This window comes from Heterostelium album (genome assembly GCF_000004825.1).
Source record: "Heterostelium album PN500 unplaced genomic scaffold PPL_scaffold8, whole genome shotgun sequence".
Lineage (NCBI taxonomy): Eukaryota > Evosea > Eumycetozoa > Acytosteliales > Acytosteliaceae > Heterostelium > Heterostelium album.
In genome coordinates this window covers 1,538,953-1,558,165 of record NW_008805070.1, presented here as the reverse complement: position 1 = coordinate 1,558,165, position 19,213 = coordinate 1,538,953, and the positions used below count along the sequence as shown (strand labels likewise).

Genomic DNA, 19,213 nt, shown 5'->3' with positions numbered 1-19,213 from the left:
CAATGGGAGAAGAAAAAGTATTATTATTGGATGAAGAAGAGGTGAAGGAACCAATCACCTATCAATCACCACCATCACCAGCTTATCAATATCAAGGTCAACAACAACCACCTGTTTATTATAATCATAGTATTTATAGATAATTTTAAAGATAATTATTTTAAACTATTGAATAATTTATTAATAATTTATTTATTCAAAGGTTATCCACCACAAGCCTACCAACCGCCACAACAACAATATGCCACAGTAGATATCAGTGCTGACCACCAATTAACTCATAAAAGTGAAAAAGATTTAAATAACATGTTGATCATCCTTTTAATTGGATTCTGTTTCAACTTTGTTTGGTTCGGTGGATTCTGGTACTTAAAGTCACCAAACAAGACTGCTAGAACCTTGGCAATCATTTCGATTGTTTTATTCTTTGTTTCCTTTATTCTTTCTATTATTATACTCAGCATTATCTTGTAATAATAGTGTTAACTAACCATGGTTATTAATTTTGGCTATCGACTCCCTAATGAGATTATTAATATTTATAAATAAATTATTTGTTAATAATGATTATTTCATTCATTTTTAAAAAAAAAAAAAAAAAAAAGATATAATTATTAATGTTTAAATATGTAATTTATAATTTTATTTATATAGCAAGGTGATGGGAACCTGTCTCACGACTTCTAATATCCAATAGATTCAAAATTATTTAATTGGTTAACCCATCCCACGTTCATTGTAAGAGGGTGAACAATCCAACACTCTGCGAATCTGCTTCTGCGCAGTGATAAGAAGAACCGACATCGAAGGATCAAAACGTCGCTTTGGGTTTGTTTGAATTTGCTTACTCGCGGAACTGAAAATTTTCTTCTCGCATTTTCTTGATCATATCAAATGAAGTCAAGCCAGGCATCCAATAGCTTCAAGTCATCTTTTCTTGTTAGTATTATCGTTGATCCCATGTGTGATAAGACAAAACGAATATCATTCATGCATGAATCTGATAGTAGAATCATTATTCTTAAAATTAATATTTGTTGTGATTAAGCAATAAAAATTTTAAAAAAAAAGAGTTATCAACTTTGGTTTTTTTTTTTTTTGTTTTATTTATTGCTTTGTATTTGAGATTTTAGAATCTAATCATTGGTTTTAGGAAAGTTATAAATTCTTTTTTTTTTTTCTTGTAGATTTCAAAATCTTGTAATTGGATATATTAATTAATCATTTTTCTAATGAATGTTAGATTTTAATTAGATAAAAAAAGGATTGTAAAAGTAGGTAGAAATTTCTTTTGACTTCTTTGGTTACCAAGAAAAAAAAAATCGAGTAAAATTGTGTGGGTGGACAATCTTATAATAAAAAATAGTAAACGAAAACCCTGTTTTTTTTTTTTTTTTTAGATTTTTTAAAGGTCGAAATATCATGATAAGATTAATTTTTGATTGCTGAGAATTGTTTTTTTCTTTAAAAAATAAATGTAATCTTTATACAAAAAGAAAACAAATCAATCAACAGTTCTTAAAAACTATTTAAACAAATCAAATTTCACTAATTGATCACTTTGAAATCTAATAACATAAAACAAATAAAGTTAAAGATGGGAGAAGAAAAAGTATCATTATTGGAGGAAGAGAAGAAACCAGTCACCTATCAATCTCCACCACCAGCTTATCAATATCAAGGTCAACAACAGCCTCCTGTTTATTATAATCAAGGTATATATTAGAAATTTAATAAATAAACAATATAATAATTAATTAATATTAACAATTTTTTATTTATTTATAGGTTATCCACCACAACAACAAGGTTATCCATCACAAGCTTACCCACCACAACAACAAGGTTATCCAGCACAACAATACCAACCACAATATGCCACAGTAGATATCAGTGCTCACCACCAAATCACTTGTAAGAGTGAAAGAGATTACAATCACATGTTGGTTATCTTTTTAGTTGGTTTCTGTTTCAGTATTGTTTGGATCGGTGGATTCTGGTATCTCAAGTCACCAAACAAGACTGCTAGAACTTTGGCAATCATTTCTATTGTTTTATTCTTTGTTGGTCTTATTATTTCTATTATTCTACTCGGTATTATCTTTGGTGTTAGTGCCAACCATGGTTATTAATCATTTCCTTTATCAATGAGATTATTAATATTTATTAATAAATATTGTTTCTAAATATTAATTATTTCATTCACGCAAAAAACTACTTGTAAATAAATAAATTAAATTTTTAAAAAATGAATTAATTTTAATGTGTTTTATTATCAAAAAGAGTTTATATGAATCATCTGTATTTGAAATTAAACAAATTTTTGATAAAATAAATTATTTTTAAAAAAACAAAAGGTCATAATCATGTTTTATAAACAGTTAGTTGTAATCAATATCTCATATTTATTGTTTATTATTTTGTGGGTAACAGGATGTCATCGAAATTTAGATTTTATCTATAGGCAATCAACTGTATAAACTCTCAATTGACCAGATTATGAGTATGTTAATGTAATAGGAAAGCGATTAAACAGAATATAAATTGAAGGGTGATAAGTAATAGAGTAGAATTTATAGATATTGTAATACTTAGTGTATATGGATTTTGAATGTGTATGATACAAAAGAATCAATCAAACAAGAAAGAAAAGAGTTATCTCAATAGAAGTAAACAACATATAGATTAAAGTACAAATATTTAACTGCAGTTACTGAAGAGCACATGAGGCAGAAAGAGATAATATTCAAATATTAGATACTATGGAAAGTAAGATGGATATGAGGAGAGATTGTAAATTAAATATATAGACAAAGATGTTGTTTAGAGAATTTATCTGGACAGTTTGCTTACTTGTACAATAAAATGTCACGTGACACACAGTGCGACTTACATTTTTTAACAGATATAAATAAAGTGTTAGATTTGCTATTGTAGAATAAGATCTCTTTCTGCCTCATGTGCTCTTCAGTAACTGCAGTTAAATATAGGAAAAGATATAATATAAATGACAATAGGAATATATTTAGTACTAGCACTTGTTGGGAATAGATATGAAGATAGAGCGTAAAATTTTTTTTTTTTTTTGTGAATTGAATGTTAATATTAGATTTGTGATTGTTTAATAAGATAGTAAAATAGTTAAGGATATAATAGTAATGACAGTATGAAGCTATTTAGTATTTGCACGTTTTGGAAATAGTTGTGAAGATAGATTAAAGGTACAGTGTATGTTGAAGTTTTATATTTTTATAATATTGACTATCGAACGCATGCGGACTTAATTTTTTGGAAAAAGTCCTACCAGAGGTGGGATTCGAACCCACGAACCAAATGGATGAGATCTTAAGTCACACTGCTTTAACCAGCTTACATACCCTGGTAATATGATGAAATCTTTTTTTTTCATTATTAATTTTATTTCGCAGACGTTTTTCCAATAAAATCTTACATATATTTGAATTAAATTTTACTATTTTGAATGATACAAATCATACATTAAGTTTAATGCGACGTTAAAAAGTGAATAAGTCAATTTTATTCATCATAACGCTGGTTGATACAGTAAAATGGACGCGGCTCAATGACGCCGAAACAATCAAACAACTAAATATTTTTACATTGGTTTGGTAAATAATATTTCAAACAAATAAAGTTTCTAATTTACTTTCTTGGATACCACTTTGTTATCATTAATATTAGTTAGTTCTGGTGCTTTTTTTTTTTTAATTCTTCATTTTAGTTTTTTATTTGCCAAACTTGCCTAATAGATATGACCTGAGAAATTTTTTTTTTTTTTTTTTTTTTTTTAAAAATTCAAAAAATTCTAAATTCTAATATTATTTTATTTTATTTTATTTTTATTTTTTGATCAAAAAATGAGGGAATGAGGGAATGAGGGAATGAGGGAATGAGGGAATGAGGGAATGAGGGAATGAGGGAATGAGGGAATATCTTCAAAAAATATATTGTAAAACAATCAGTATTCTAAGTTATCATTAACATTGTTTGAAATATCTTACATATTAATTTTATGTCAAAAGTTAAGCAATTTTTAAAAAAGACATTTTGTGCTTTAAACCAAGATGATTTCAATCAAGAAAATGAATTCTCATTGATTTCTTCTTTTATAAAGGTATTATACTGGATTTTCGAGATAGTTTTTTTATGATTAAATGCAGAATATTAACATTGTAATATATGTATATTTAAATAGGTATTACTCAGTGATTATGATATTACGAATGATATCAATCAGTTTGATGATGTTAAACAATGTATATCAGAATATTTCAGCCAAATTAAAACTGATAAGACATCAATCAATCAAACATTTATCTCTAACGCACTGAATTCACCACTTTTCAACGATTTCTATTGTATCAGTTACTTACTTTCATTCTGTGAGCAACCTGATGTTCTGGATGTATATCTGTATATCTTTTTCAAGAGCATAGAGATCGAAAATTCAATCAACTCCATTCGACGTTTTTCATTGTTAAACATATCACTCGATATTGAATCTTATTTTTTTAAGAGTATCGAGGATGAACATAACAACAAAAATAGTATTTCAAATCTGTCAATTCAAAACAAGACACTATTATTATGGTATATACTGAATGTCAATGCTAGTTTACTCGAACAAATATATAAAAACGATAAATACATATTCCGGTAAGTTACTTACTTTCTATTGACAACAGTAGTGTTATAAACTAACTTAATATTCATTCAAGTATGTTGGGTAACGACGATGATTCACAATCAAATGAATATCTTACATTCTTTAATATTTTGATTCATGTTGGATGGCTCAATCCTCAGGAGAAAGTCAAAGAAGAACACCAACACTGGTTGAAGAAAAGAGTAAAAGTCAAACAAAGTGCTCTTATAGATTTGTTTTTATCAAGCAGTTCAAACAAGAAGATACTAGTTGGTTCATTGTTTAAAATGAATTCATACTTTATCAGAGATGTTAAAGTCGATTCTATTGTTCAACGATTGGAAACATCAGAGTTTGGAGAGATGATGATTCGTCAATTTCCATTACACGTTGGAATAAGGAATTTGGAATCATTGGTTATTTTCGACATCTACAGAGTGAGAGCCATTGAAATGCCTTCCAATCTTTTTCATCATATTTTGGAATATATCAAATCGAATGATGTGGATATTACGAGGTTATTGTCAAGGAAACTCTACATTAATCACTCTGGCAGTTCATTGTCCAAGATGTTGTTGTATTTTTATCAACGAGTTAAAGAACCAGCTATATTTAGAGTATTGGTTAAATCACTCATTCTCATGGAATCATTAGATCGCGAATTAATTCAAAGTGTTCTTACACCGTTCAAACTAGAGTTTCTTCAATTTTCGAATAGCTATGTCCGAGAATTTGTATATCTTTCCTATCGAATGAAATTCCTGAGAATGGTTTCAGGATTCTTTACAGATAAGCATTTGCAGATCTTTCAACCCAGATTTTGTAGTACTTTCAAATATTGTAAATTTGCTCTCTCTTTGCCATGTACAACTACAACCAGCTTGATATTGGACAACAATATCAAAAATATGGGTGCTAAGGACATTGGTTCGATGAAATTTCTCATGGAAATCGAGAGTATTGACAATATTGTGATATTTTTAGAGTTGTTGTATTCTAAATTCGCCATAGATTTTGTTATTTGCGATCCATTCGCTTCAATTGGCTTCAAATTGTTTGATAGGATACACAATCACGATCCAACTTTAATCAACAAAATATTCAAAAAGATAAATCACCAAATAGTTTTCAACATCATAGTATATCAAAGATCTTTTTCATATATCAATCGATTCTTTCCAGAAAATCAGAAATCACCAGTTCAACAATGTTATTTAGATTGCAATACCACCAAACCCACACCAACTCTAAATTATGTGGTTCTAAAGCATATCATTTCAATGTTACTCTTTGATAAATACTTGGATACGAAATCAAAGGTTCAGCTTTCAATGGTTTCCAAAATTTTCTTCAACTGTTGTTCTTCTCTCTTTACCAATATTCCAAACGTGACCATCCGAATTTCAAGCAGGCTCGAATATATTGGTTCACAGTTTGGGTGCTTAGTTCGAAGAAACCACCTCCTCACTTGGATGACACTGAACTTAAATATATTCCCTATGCTATCAAAACGGAATTTCTTGACAATCTAGAATCATATAGAGATTTTGGAATTGGATATTATTCTCCTGAAACACCGATCTTTATGAATTTGAAATTCCTTAAATTCAGAAGATCGGTACACGGAACAAATACTCATTTTCAAAGATTGTTGGATGCAACTAACAAAGATCAATTGGTTTCGGTGGAATTTATTTTTTCAAATGTAAGCACAATGTTGGTGAATGAAGAAATATCATCTCTTTTGGAGCTCAGAAAATCCAGTCCCAAGGTCAACATCTCAGCATCTGTTTCAACAACTTCTATCGCCATCGACAATCCTGATCAACACTCTCTGATCACATCCTATTTTTTTAATTCAGAACCCCCCAAGAATATAATTCTTTCCAATCTTAGAAAGATAGCAGTCAGTAAATTTAGATGTAAGAATTTTGACTGTATGACACATATCTTTCAGACTTCGCCGAAACTAAGATCGATCAAACTCGATCCAACTCTAAATCTCGAGTTCTTCATTGGATTAATTAATCTGAATCCAAACATATGGAAATTGACTATCCAATATAATATTTTTGTAAATAATGTTAATAAGATTGAACCCATTTCATTAGTAACCCAGTTAAATCAAGTTTTCGATATATTAAATCAAGAAAAAGGACAACAAATTAAAATAGTAAAATTAATTTACAATGGATTCAATGGAAATGATATCTATATTCCAATGTTAAATCAATCACTTTTATCAGACAACTTGGTTAATATTGGAAAGTTTCGACCTATGGATGATAAACTGTATAAATTCAAAAGAATAACAGATTAATAAAAATAAAATTATTAAAAAAAAAATTTTATTTTAATTAATATTAATTTGGACATACCAAATTCATAATCTTTAATTTTACAAATGAAATAAATTTTTAAAAAAAAAAAATGAGTTAAAAAAAAATCTAAAAACTGATTTGTTTCTCCTTTTATTTTTTTTTGAAATCCTATAAATGAAAGATAATAATAAAAATAATATATTTGTAAATCTATCATATCCTTTACTATCAAAGATATTAGGAAGTTTGACAAATCATTTGGATCAGCTTTGTTTTAGTTTAGTACAAGTTTGAATTATGATCTTTCTAAATATATATTAATTTAAAAAATAAAATAAAATGATCAAATAAATATATATCTATCTATTAGTTTGATAGTAAGTGGCAAAAAAATAGTATTTTTACTGTAATTGTTAATCCTTACAGTTTTAGGAATTTGGAAAAAAAAGAAATCTCAGCCGTGAAAGTGTCAATTCTGAATGTCAAGTAAAAGATCCACTCACTATCAAGGGGTCTATCCCAAAGTGGCATTATTTAAACTATATGAATACTATGTGAAGGAAATACGATGAGTTATGAAGAGTATAAAAAAATTAAAATAAATAAAATTTTTTAAAATAATTATTTTAACATTTTATTAGAGAACAGAAGTGAAATTCAAAAATTTTTAGACATAGCGAATAACGATACACAGGAGGGATTAAACAATATTCTAGTAGTATCAAAGATGTATCATTTAAAAGTGTATATCGTCAAAATTTGGAATCAATTTGATAAAGTGACTCTTCTTAGATGACATTCAAATATATTAAGAACATTTTTAAATATTTTCAAATAAATCTAAATTTTTATAATTATTTAAAAAAATATTTTGATTTGATTTTCTTTTCCTATTTTAAATAATTTGTTTAAATTTTAAACCAATAAGGAATTACACAATTAAATTTGGGGTTTGGGAAAAAATAAAAATCACAAAGAAAAAGACAAATACAGTAAAAATTTATTTACTGTACAAAAGAAAATTAATTAAGATATTCTATCTTATGTTGTGGGTGGATATTTAAATATGTTCAGTGAATCCAGAGTTTGCACTAAAAAACATGGGCATGAGGACAGAAACTTTGTTGATAATAGTAAAATCCACTAAGTTTTTATTGGAAAAAAAAACTGCGAAATAAAATTAATAGTAAAAAAAAAAGATTTCATCATATTACCAGGGTATGTAAGCTGGTTAAAGCAGTGTGACTTAAGATCTCATCCATTTGGTTCGTGGGTTCGAATCCCACCTCTGGTAGGACTTTTTCCTTAAAAAATTATGTCCGCATGCGTTCGGTAGTAAATATTATCAAAAAAAAAAAAAAGAAAAATTCGATGGTTTACACCATCCCCAATATATTACTTAATAAATCAATTTTTACTTCTTAAAAAAAAAAAAAAAAAAGTAAATATTATCAAATCTTTAATAAATAGGTATCAGTCTATTTATTTATTAATAATCAACTCAAATAATTTAAAGACTATTCAGAGTTAGTGTAAGAACTTGTTTTTATGTTTATTAAATATAAATTGATCATACCTATTCAGAGTTAGTGTAAGAACTTGAATAGTAAAGTTGATTGTTCGTTTTTTGAATAGAAGTTGAGTTTTTTAAAAATGAAAAATAATTTGAATTTTGAAAAAGTGGTATTATCGTTACAAATCGAAGTGATTGACGGTGTTATAAAATATTGTCCAAATCTATAAATGAACGTCTGAAACATGAGGTTGAGAAATCGATAGCAATACTCAGAAAGATTCAATTAACTTTATCTTAATTGTTAAAGTATTCTACAATTAAAATCATATAAAGATAAATGTTATTATCTATATACATTAAAGATCAAATAAAGTTAAAACTTAAATCTTTTCAATATTTATTAACTTTGTTTTTAATGTATTTAATGTATTTAATTATACTTATTATTTGAATATTATTGGTATTTGAAAAATGGATATTCAAAATAATTATTTCTTTTTTTTGGACAATATATTAGATTAATGTATTTTCCAATTTAATTCCTACAATGAAATACACCATTATCTAGATATTCATCCAGATATATTCATCCAGATATAGATAAATTGAGAACTGCAAGAGAATAGAAAAAATATGAAATCAAATTCTGATAATCACAAAACAAGTAAAATTGATCTACTACTAAAAAATATATATCTTTAAAATTTGTAAGAAACACATTCAATTACATCCAAAGCCAAAAAGTGTGGTGAATTGAAGATTTAAAAAAAATTCTTGTTATTTATTAATTTCCCGATTAGAAAGCAATGGTTGCAAACAATAGATTAATATTATTCAATATTATTAATTTTCAACACGGTGAATACTCTATTACTATAAGGAGTTATATGTATAATTAATTTCAATGGATATGTCATATGTTGTCTCACTGTGATAATGTAATAAAGTTAAATAAAGAATAAAGAATGAATTATAATATTTAATATCTTTTGTACTTTACAACATTTAAGTTTAAAAATGAGTATATAATAAGTTATAAAATTTATCTTTATTTAAAGTTGAAATAAAGTAAAATTTGAATAACTTTTTAAGTATTGGTCGATAGCATCTATCAAACTGGATTTGTCAAAAACGTCAATCCTTCGCATGGATCCATTCGCCGATGATTCTGCCACATATTCACCTTCATTCAAAGATCTAAATACCAAACTGCGTATGTTTGATATGTTCTGCGGTCGTCCCAACTCCAATCCGTTCATCGACTCCAAGAAATATAAAAACACAATGAAAAATACCAGAGCTGTGCAACCATGGTTACGTGGTGCCATCTCGCTTTGGGACATCCAACTTCGCAATGATGCGCAAAATTTGTGGATATTCAACAGATTCCTACAGTCATCCTCTGATTCTTCTAAAGTTTGTTATTATACGAGTTGGCTATCTCAAATCCAATGCAGATCTATCACCATATCTTAATCTATGCTGCGCTCTGTGGCACCAATTGGCAGTTCATCTCAAACATCTGGACAACAAAATCAGATCTGCTAAACCTATTCTGATTGATGGTCTACCACCCACTCTGAAGCTAATCTACGACCACCAATTGATCATCAAACATGGCACTCCTTCACTAACTGATGGTCAGTTCCAACTATCTCTACCACCAACCAAATTTGACTACACATCTTACGACAGTATCTTCACCTATGTATCGCTTATGAAACACCAGCGTGGTTGAAACACTGTCTTCCGGTTGGTTTACAACAAAAACAAAGAAAGTGAACTGTGCTTCGCATACTGCTCTGACCCATACATCCATACATTCTTTAATTGTCGAGCAGTTATGCACAGATTCAATCTTAACACCATTCTTTAATCCTTACAGCTTTCAGGTGGTCAACGATTCGATTGGACTATGGAAGATGCGTATCAGTTGGTAAGAAGAAAGTCACATGTCTTTCATCAAATCTGGAAATTCTATTGTAAATCCTATTTTGGCGATACACCTCTCCACGAAAACAACCTACTATCTGACGAATCTATCATAAATGAATATATACAGCACATATCGGTAATGAAATTAATTATAAATATCAGTATCAGTAACGTACAATCCAAACTTAAACCAATAACCACTCAAATGTCTGCCAACTATTATTTCCTCTTCTTCATTTCTATAATAACTAAGAAAAACATTTAGACTATTAAAAACTAATGAAATATTTGAAAATGTTAATCCTGATGCTTGTTATGAGTTCTTTATCGAAAATCATCAAGTAAAAGCATAAAAATAAAAATATCTTGCAAAATTAATTAAATTTCGATTTTTCACTGAACAGCTAACTTTTTTCCAAATATAGAATAATTTGTTTTTACATGCTTTCACCCACATTTATTAGGAATGTAAATGCAAATGATATTTTAGAGGGTCAAATAATAGATCCATAAATCAATAAAATAATATATCATAGTATCTATTATTTTATTAACTCATTGATATATTATTTTATTGATTTATGGATCTATTATTTGACCCTCTAAAATATCATAGTATGATACTAGTATAGTTAAATTGTAACTTTAACAAGAGTTAAAAAGACTCCAAAAATAGAATCTATTTCTATGAGAGCGATTCTCAACAATATTATTGATTCTGATCTTATCATAAATATTTTTTTGAATTAATTCATTTATTAATCATAGATTCCAAAGTAAATGAATCATATCAAGTCGTGTGAATCGAATAAATAAAAATGATTTATTATTTTAAAACTGAAACTATATGTTTCATTCTTGATCACCACTATTTACAAATTGTCATTGATCTTTGGAGATCTGCTCTAAATGTTATTGTTTCTGCGTTACATTTATATAATTGCTACTGTTATTAATCTTATAAATAATATTTCCATTTGTTGTAGTTGTTGATATTAAATCTATCCTATTGAATGACATCTTCTTTCAGTATCTGTTATCTAAATTTATAATTTCCTAAATGATAATCAATAAATATTTAGTAACATTCTATTCTATTAATTAATAAATCTTTTTTCTAGAATCATTTTTCTTCTTCTAATTCTTTTCTCTTACTTGATTGAAGCATTGTCTTTTAATAACCAATCGGTTTATTCTTCATCTGGGTATCATATCTCGTTGTTTCTGTTTACCTAGCAATCTTTTATTATTGTTGATTTTGTAACTTTCTATTATCTACTTTTGGTTGTTGTTGTTGCAGTTGCTGCTGCTGCTGCGGCTGCTGCTGCTGTTCATTAATTAATAGAATGTTTACTAAACATTTATTGAAGGAAATTATGGTGATATCAACAACAGCAACATCAACAACAAGTTGAATAAATTAATGCTTATCTTACTGTTAATATATCTGTAGCAATTTAAAGATTGTCTTGATCAAAATCATTTTCCAATGCCTGTTGAAATAAAATCTAATTATAAACTAACTTGACTCTCTCTCTATATGATTGTGGTATATTAGATAATTGCAGTAGATTTACAAATGTTTAAAATTATAAATTTACATACCTCAATAGCAATAAGAACACACCTTGGATTTGTGTATAATCTGTTGTATCACCTGGTCCCATATCTATCATTATCATCTGAAGCAGGAAATGTATCTTCGTCAGTCGATCGATACCAATTCTGAGTACTTGATTCTGAAATATTACTATTATTCACCTGTGTATTGTTGCTATTGCTATTGTTATTGTTATTGTTATTGTTATTGTTATTGTTATTATTTGTAATAGTTTTTTTCTAGAATGTAAAGATCTTTTGATTCTAAATATAAAACATATTTTTTTCAATTTTTAATCTGTACTAAATCAATTTAAACCATTTTTACATAAAAACTTTGATAAAGAAAAAAAAAATTAGTTTGCTTTAGTTCCATATGATTTTCGTGTAGATCACCACTGTTTATTTTTTTTAAAAACAAAAACCAATTTTTAACCTATTTCTAACCCCCCTCCCTACCATTAATATATTCTAACTTTTTAAAATTCTAAAATCTGCCAATTCTAGCAAAATCACTTGCAAGTGTTTTGAATTGTGATTTTGAAATAAAAAAATTTTGTTCAATCAATTTTGCAATTGATTGATTTCCAGGAAATAAAATAGCAGATGTTCATATATGTTTTCTCTCATTTTCCCCAAGATCTTTTGTTTTTTAGAACGAATACAAGTATCACAAAAAGAGAATAAAAAAAAAAATTTCTTTGTTAATTAATAATTATTTATAGTCATACATATTAAAAAAGATTATACAATATGTCTGAAGTGGACCCCAACAACAGTTATATTTTGACTGCAGAGGAGGAAGATGAAATCTGGGAGAATGTATTTATCTATTTCTTTTATAAAAATTCAAAGTCATCCTTTATTTTAACTTTATTTTTAATTTTTTTAGGTATATGAACAACTCACAGATATTCAAACACTTCTTTATAGATGTTCGAAAAATCAAGCAACAGCCAATCCCCAAGAAATCATTCAAAAACTACTTGTCATTGCTAGATATGTTCAAGAGGTAAGTTTTATAAAAAAAATGTATCCCAAAATAAAATTAACAACATTTTTAAATATCAAAAGGAATACAACTTACCAAATCAAATAACAGAGTACCCTCATGATCCTTTTACTACCGACGATAATTAATTAATTAACTGTTGTTTGTTCTAGTTTTTGGTTTACGATCTTATCATTATTATTAATAAAAAATAAATAAATAAATAAATCTCTTTTTGAGAGGTTTGGTTAATTTTCGTTTTTTATTAATCATCACTAAAATCCAATAGTTCTATCATTGGTTGATAGCATTCCATGTGATATTCAATGAGTCGAATATAGAGAATCTTCATATGATATTTATATCGCTGATAGAGTACTATCAATATGGTTATGAGGATCGATATCAGACCAAGAATGACCAGAGTAATAATGAGAGGTTTACGCCATCTTCTGATTTGTTCCAGACAGTTTTGATCCGGTATAACAATGAGTACCTGGTAATTGGGATCGATAATTGCAGAGTTTTCAAAGTGTGGGATACAAATGGCAGTCAAAAGTCCTGCACTACGGTTATAGTGAAGATCTTCATTAGTTGGAGTGGTTCCATCTTCGAGAACTATCACTTGACTGTACTCTAACCGGTCATCAACCAATATACGATCGGAATAGTATGCATGTAAAATACCATTGTAATCAACAATCTCTACTTCTCTTAGCGATCCTTTTTGATTTTTGTAACTGTTGGCTGTTGCAATGCATGTTTCTTCTTTCGCAGTGGATTTGGTTAGAACCAAAAGCTGTAGTGTATTTAGAGGATCAACAAACTTCCAATTATTAATTTCGATTTGATATTTCACAGAGTTCTTTCCAACTGTAAAAATGTCACCTGCAAAATTATAATCTCCATCCTGAAGGAATACGGTCAGATTTACTGTGATATCTACAATTTCCAAACTGGTTTTATATTGAAAGAGTTTAACATTTGGTTTTGGAAAATTGATTGTTTCTTGATCGTCACTACTACCACTATTATTATTGTTGTTGTTGTTATAGTTATTTTCTACATATACATTTGTAATAGAATTAACAGTCCAATTTGAAATACTACTAAATTCAACTTGATTGATGGTGGTCATAGTTGGTGACACTTCACGTAGACCAATTATAGAGATATTAAATCCAACTGCAAACTCTGCTAATCCTAAAATGAGATCAACGGAATTGAGCGCTGGACTAGGTAAATGAGCTTCAACAACAACTTCAAGTGAGCAATCCAACCCTGTATATCCGTCAGTACAAACACAATGACCATCTTCACATTGTCCATAGACACATTGGTACTCGCAAACATCCGGTTGGACACTGTAGATAAAGGTTGGAGCTGTCGTATTGTAACCATCGATTTCCACATAAACTTGTAATGTTATATTACTCTCCAATGAAAATGTACCAGTTGTTACTCCATCTAGTTGTATTTGGTTATTGTATGGTAGTAGTTGACTGATAGGAACATTGGATGCAAATCTACATTCCAACATATCATAATTACTGTTGACTCTTGGGTAGGTACAAGGTATACCACCGATGGTAACAGCAACATTGTTGGGTGCAAAATTGCTTCCGAAAATAGAAACAGTACCCGGTCTACCGAAATGAGTGGAAGTGGTCGATTCAATCGTTGGCGATTGGTAAACGATATCAAAAGTCACTGTATCTTGTCCATTATTGATATAGAGTGTCTTTTTACCACTACCAGGTGGTGCATTACAAGCCAGATAATAAGGTGCGGTACTGGAATAAGCCAAATTCAAACTTGTACAATTCAAATTCTCGATGGAAACGAATAATGATTGTTGACCAGTCCAACTATAAGGTGCTAAATAATAACCTATTATAGTTATCATTGATCCTGTTGTTGCTGGTCTATTTTCAATAGATTGAATAAATGGATCTAAAGTGAAATTACTAATTAGTAAATATAAATGAAAATTAATTATTAAATGATTTGTTTTTTTTTTTACTTACACACTTTAACAGGATAGGAAAATGAAGTTTGTCCATCGATGGTAATATTAAATTCACCGGATCTAGAATCATATGGAATCCATGCAACAATCTTGTCGAATGATGTATAGGTGGTAGTAAACTCACCAGATGACAAACCATTGTATGTTAGTACCGGTGTATTCAATCCTGGGTAGAGAGATCGGTCTGCTACACCTAGGAATTGTCCAACGATGGTGATGTTTTGGCGATATTGGATATCAGGTGCAGTGGTAGTGACTTTGGTTACCACTGGCTTTGGATAGACAACATTGATTCGATTCGATGGAATTGGTACGTCTGGGTTGGACAAATCGACAATGCTAACAGAGATATTTCCAGTGGACATTGGTACTGAATGAATCACTATCTGACTCTCTGAGATTGTAACATTTGGTAGAGAATAATTAAAGAATCTAACTTGTACGCCTTTATGGAAGAACAGCCCATTTACGATAATTGGATCTTCTGAAAGTGGATTAATAACAGCCGGTGTTATATTGAATATCAATGGTGTCCAAACCATTATAGTCTGAAATAAAGATCTTCCGGTTCTACTGAATATCGATACCAAACCACTGGTACAACCCTCAACCATGTCAAAAGTACATTCCCAATTAGTACAATTAATATTACCAGGTACACCACTTCCAATCTTTAACTTCCAATCTTTTTTATATAAATCTAAAAAAGATCCACTAAAAGTAACAATAAATTGATTTTGTAACCAAGTAGTATTAATTGTGGCATCTATTTTAATATTTAATTGAATTAGTAATAAATCAAAATCAATTTTAAATAATAAATATTTACTTGTATAAATAACAACAGCTTCAACTCTTTGGATTGCATTAATTTGTTGATATTTAACTGAATATTGTCCTTCTATATCAGAAGGATCGGCTATACATGTAAATGATTTTTGATCAACAAGGAATGTTACATTGGAGCAAGTTGAAATGATAGTAGTATCTCTTTCTAGTGTTACGATTGGCAAGCTGGCTTGGCTACCAAGATTGTCACCAACAATAGTTAAAATCGATCCGTCAAAAGGTATGTACTGTGGAGAAACTGTTTGTATCCAAGCATACTGGTTGCTCTGAGTATAACTATTTGATTGTTGTCCATTTGCAGTAATTGAAAAATTAACACCATTAGGTGATTCTTTTAACTGACAATACAGCTCACCACTTGAAAACAACTTGATATAATTACAATTCAAATTATTTATCTGAATTGGTTCAGCGAAATTACTACCCATGATAGTAATATAATCATTTGGACATTTAATACCACTAATAATAGGTGCTAAAAAATAGAAAAGATAATAAAATATAATTAATATAAATAATAATTATTATAATAAATAATTCAATAATTACCTGGATAATCTAAAAATGTATGAATTGTATATGATAATGATTTCTTATCTGAATTTACAATTGAAATGTCTAATGGTTGATTTACTCCTGAACCTGGTGGTGCTATAATATCTATGGTTTTGGCTTTGATGTTGGAAGTGGCAGTGTTATAGGTTTTGCCGTTGAATGTGTAGGTGATGAAATAATTGAACCAAAGGAAATTAGATTTCATATGAACGGAATATGGTGTGCCACCCGCCAATGTTGGTACTATAATTCTCGGTATACTGCTATCTACAACTGGATTTTGCAATCCATATACAATAACCAATGGATAGGTATCGGTGGTGGTGGATTCTATTCCTATACAACCTTGTGTCGCTCCGTTAAAGTAGAATCTACCTGTTAGCAAACCAGTGGCATTTGTCAATTGCGTTGTATAACTCTGGTTATTATAAAGCAGTTGACTATTGATATAGAGAAGATCTGCCCAAACTTTATAACTTCTATTGCCATTGGCGAATTGGTTATGTACAAACTGATACAACTCGGTTGTATTTATATTTGCCAAGTGACCTTGGCTGTAGAGCAGCTGATCCTGTGAAGCAAATAGCAATGATTGTTCAAAGGTTGTTGGGTTACCAAAGTAACGGTAGAATAACCCGGTGGTTTGTTCAAAAATAGGGTATTCATATTGGTTGATGTAATATCGAGTGGGAATGGCGGTGTTGGAATTGTAGGTGATTTGTATTGATGTGAATAATTGTGATTTTACGGAATTCAAAAGAATTGTCTGTGGAGTGGATGTGAAATTATAATTGATGATTGAACATGGTATGCTATTTACAAGGATGGTTGCTGGCGTTGGTGATATCAGTGATTGTTGAAAGTTGGCTCCGTAGATGGTGGCCGATAGATCGTTGGAATTGCCTTTGATGGCTACGATCCACGGCGAATTAAATCTGTATACAAAATAGGAATTCAATGTTCCGTCGGCAATGGAGATATTAAAGATTCCCTCATAGGTTTTAAGAGTCTCTAACCCGCACTGAAGACTTGTGGTTTGGTTGACTACCGTTGGAACCAGCGATTTACAATTGACATCATTAACTCTGACTGCCCATTTATCGGCTACTTTTAGATTGCCAATGGTAATAAAAGTTGAATTTGGATTGGCTCTTGCTATGGTTGGAGCAATCGTGCTTTCATATTCGATGATAACCAGCTTTTGATCAGATGGTGTGGTGTGTTGCCATTGACGTGCCTGTTGGAGTGTGGTAGCATTGAACCAGATATGTGGAGTGGACTGATTGGTTGATACTCTCCAGTCTGCACAATATTGGTAGCATCTAGCTGGAAAGCTAGAGTATAATGTTTGATTACGGTAGATTCCTGTTGTCCATCCCCAGCGGCTATTCTCTGTGTCTAGCGGTGCCAATGAAAGCCAAATTTCCTTACTCGGTATAGTTGAATCAACTATTACTTTTTCGATAATAAATTGTAACTCTTTATCATCATTAATTGTTAAAAGATTCCTATTATTTTAAAAAAAAAAAAAAAGAAAAGAGAATGAACAGTCACATTGTGATGATATGATATTATTAATAATCAAATGAACGTATTTAATATGACAAACTTTTTTCAAAAGAATAGTTACCCAATCAAACCATTATATTGATATTGTGATTGAAGATTGACAGCTTCTGTAAATGTATATTTCTGACTACCTGAAATCAACTGGTAGTAATGATTGTTTTCTGAATTGTAAATTGGATCATAACCCAAAATGCACGTGAACAAAATACAACAACTTAATATCAACAACAAAGTTGTTGGTTGTTTCATTTGCATAACAATCTTCTTTCTCTATGACCAGGTTTACAAAAAAAAAAACAAACGAAAAGTAGAAAAAAGGTGCCAATATTAACTGGTTGTTGGTGATCTTTGGTGGTTGTTTTAGTGTTGTGTTATTTACAAGGTGAGAGCATTGACATTAATAATAATATTGGTATTGGTTTTATTTGTTTATTTAAAAGAATATCTACAAATAGTATGATTCGACGAAAAAACAAAATGGTTCATTCAGCACCAAAAGAAAAAACCAAACCCTTTAATAAAAAGGAAAAAAAAAAACTTGATACATCATCCCCAACATTAATTGATATCTTCCTCCGTTTGTGTGTTGCAAAATAAATAAATAAATAAAATATCGGCTTCAAAAAGTGTTTATTCCCACTCTAAAGCTTTGCACAGCCCAATCAAAAACAAAAAAAAAAGAATCTCGATTAAATTTTGATTTTTTGTTGATTAAAATTTTCGTTTTTTTTTGATGTTCAAATCATATTAATTTGAATCTAAGGCTTTAAATATATTATTATAACTTATTATGATTATTGGACCGATTCATTTATGTGATCAAAATGATAATTTCAAGTGATTATTGTTGTTTGGTATGACTTAAAAATAAATAAACATTTCAATCAACTTGTGTTTTGTATCAATGAATAGAGTATGAGCAAAAATAAAAAATAAAAAAGTAGTAATCAGATTTAATCGGTATAGAGTATTATTATTTAAATAAATAAACACAATATTTATTGATATACTGCAGTTACAACGTCATATTTCTGATCCTCTAATTGCAATCTACAATAATTATTTCTATCATCAGTATTTATGTGTCATAAACAAAGTGGTATCTTTTTTAAAAATCAATACAGTTTAATAGATTTTAATATTCATTGTTTTATTAAAACAATAAAGTGTTGTTTATATAATT

At 29.1% G+C, this 19,213-nt stretch overlaps 5 protein-coding genes and 2 non-coding genes across 7 annotated transcripts; 5 read left to right on the top strand and 2 right to left on the bottom strand.

Moving 5' to 3' along the window:
* Nucleotides 1-2: 2 nt before the first annotated feature.
* On the top strand, nucleotides 3-697 carry PPL_08244 (uncharacterized protein; the record flags this gene model as incomplete). Its single annotated transcript, XM_020579066.1, has 3 exons — nucleotides 3-129; nucleotides 203-470; nucleotides 655-697. 3 exons carry the CDS (start codon nucleotides 3-5, stop codon nucleotides 695-697), a joined length of 438 nt encoding a protein of 145 aa, XP_020430905.1.
* A 900-nt stretch (nucleotides 698-1,597) lies between these two features.
* Nucleotides 1,598-2,864, top strand: PPL_08243 (uncharacterized protein; the record flags this gene model as incomplete). Its single annotated transcript, XM_020579065.1, has 3 exons — nucleotides 1,598-1,715; nucleotides 1,789-2,108; nucleotides 2,811-2,864. The coding sequence occupies 3 exons, from the start codon at nucleotides 1,598-1,600 to the stop codon at nucleotides 2,862-2,864; spliced, it is 492 nt and encodes a 163-aa protein (XP_020430904.1).
* Nucleotides 2,865-3,301: 437 nt separating this feature from the next.
* Nucleotides 3,302-3,383, bottom strand: PPL_08242. The gene has a single exon. It is a non-coding gene; the product is annotated as a tRNA-Leu (tRNA).
* A 1,357-nt stretch (nucleotides 3,384-4,740) lies between these two features.
* Nucleotides 4,741-6,986, top strand: PPL_08240 (uncharacterized protein; the record flags this gene model as incomplete). Its single annotated transcript, XM_020579064.1, has 3 exons — nucleotides 4,741-5,400; nucleotides 5,730-5,805; nucleotides 6,199-6,986. The coding sequence occupies 3 exons, from the start codon at nucleotides 4,741-4,743 to the stop codon at nucleotides 6,984-6,986; spliced, it is 1,524 nt and encodes a 507-aa protein (XP_020430903.1).
* A 1,213-nt stretch (nucleotides 6,987-8,199) lies between these two features.
* PPL_08241 lies at nucleotides 8,200-8,281 on the top strand. Its single transcript has one exon. It is a non-coding gene; the product is annotated as a tRNA-Leu (tRNA).
* Nucleotides 8,282-12,790: 4,509 nt separating this feature from the next.
* PPL_08239 (uncharacterized protein) lies at nucleotides 12,791-13,177 on the top strand (the record flags this gene model as incomplete). Its single annotated transcript, XM_020579063.1, has 3 exons — nucleotides 12,791-12,859; nucleotides 12,930-13,049; nucleotides 13,112-13,177. 3 exons carry the CDS (start codon nucleotides 12,791-12,793, stop codon nucleotides 13,175-13,177), a joined length of 255 nt encoding a protein of 84 aa, XP_020430902.1.
* A 116-nt stretch (nucleotides 13,178-13,293) lies between these two features.
* PPL_08238 (uncharacterized protein) lies at nucleotides 13,294-19,057 on the bottom strand (the record flags this gene model as incomplete). Its single annotated transcript, XM_020579062.1, has 5 exons — nucleotides 13,294-14,995; nucleotides 15,052-15,823; nucleotides 15,887-16,381; nucleotides 16,456-17,969; nucleotides 19,050-19,057. The coding sequence occupies 5 exons, from the start codon at nucleotides 19,055-19,057 to the stop codon at nucleotides 13,294-13,296; spliced, it is 4,491 nt and encodes a 1,496-aa protein (XP_020430901.1).
* Nucleotides 19,058-19,213: the final 156 nt, after the last annotated feature.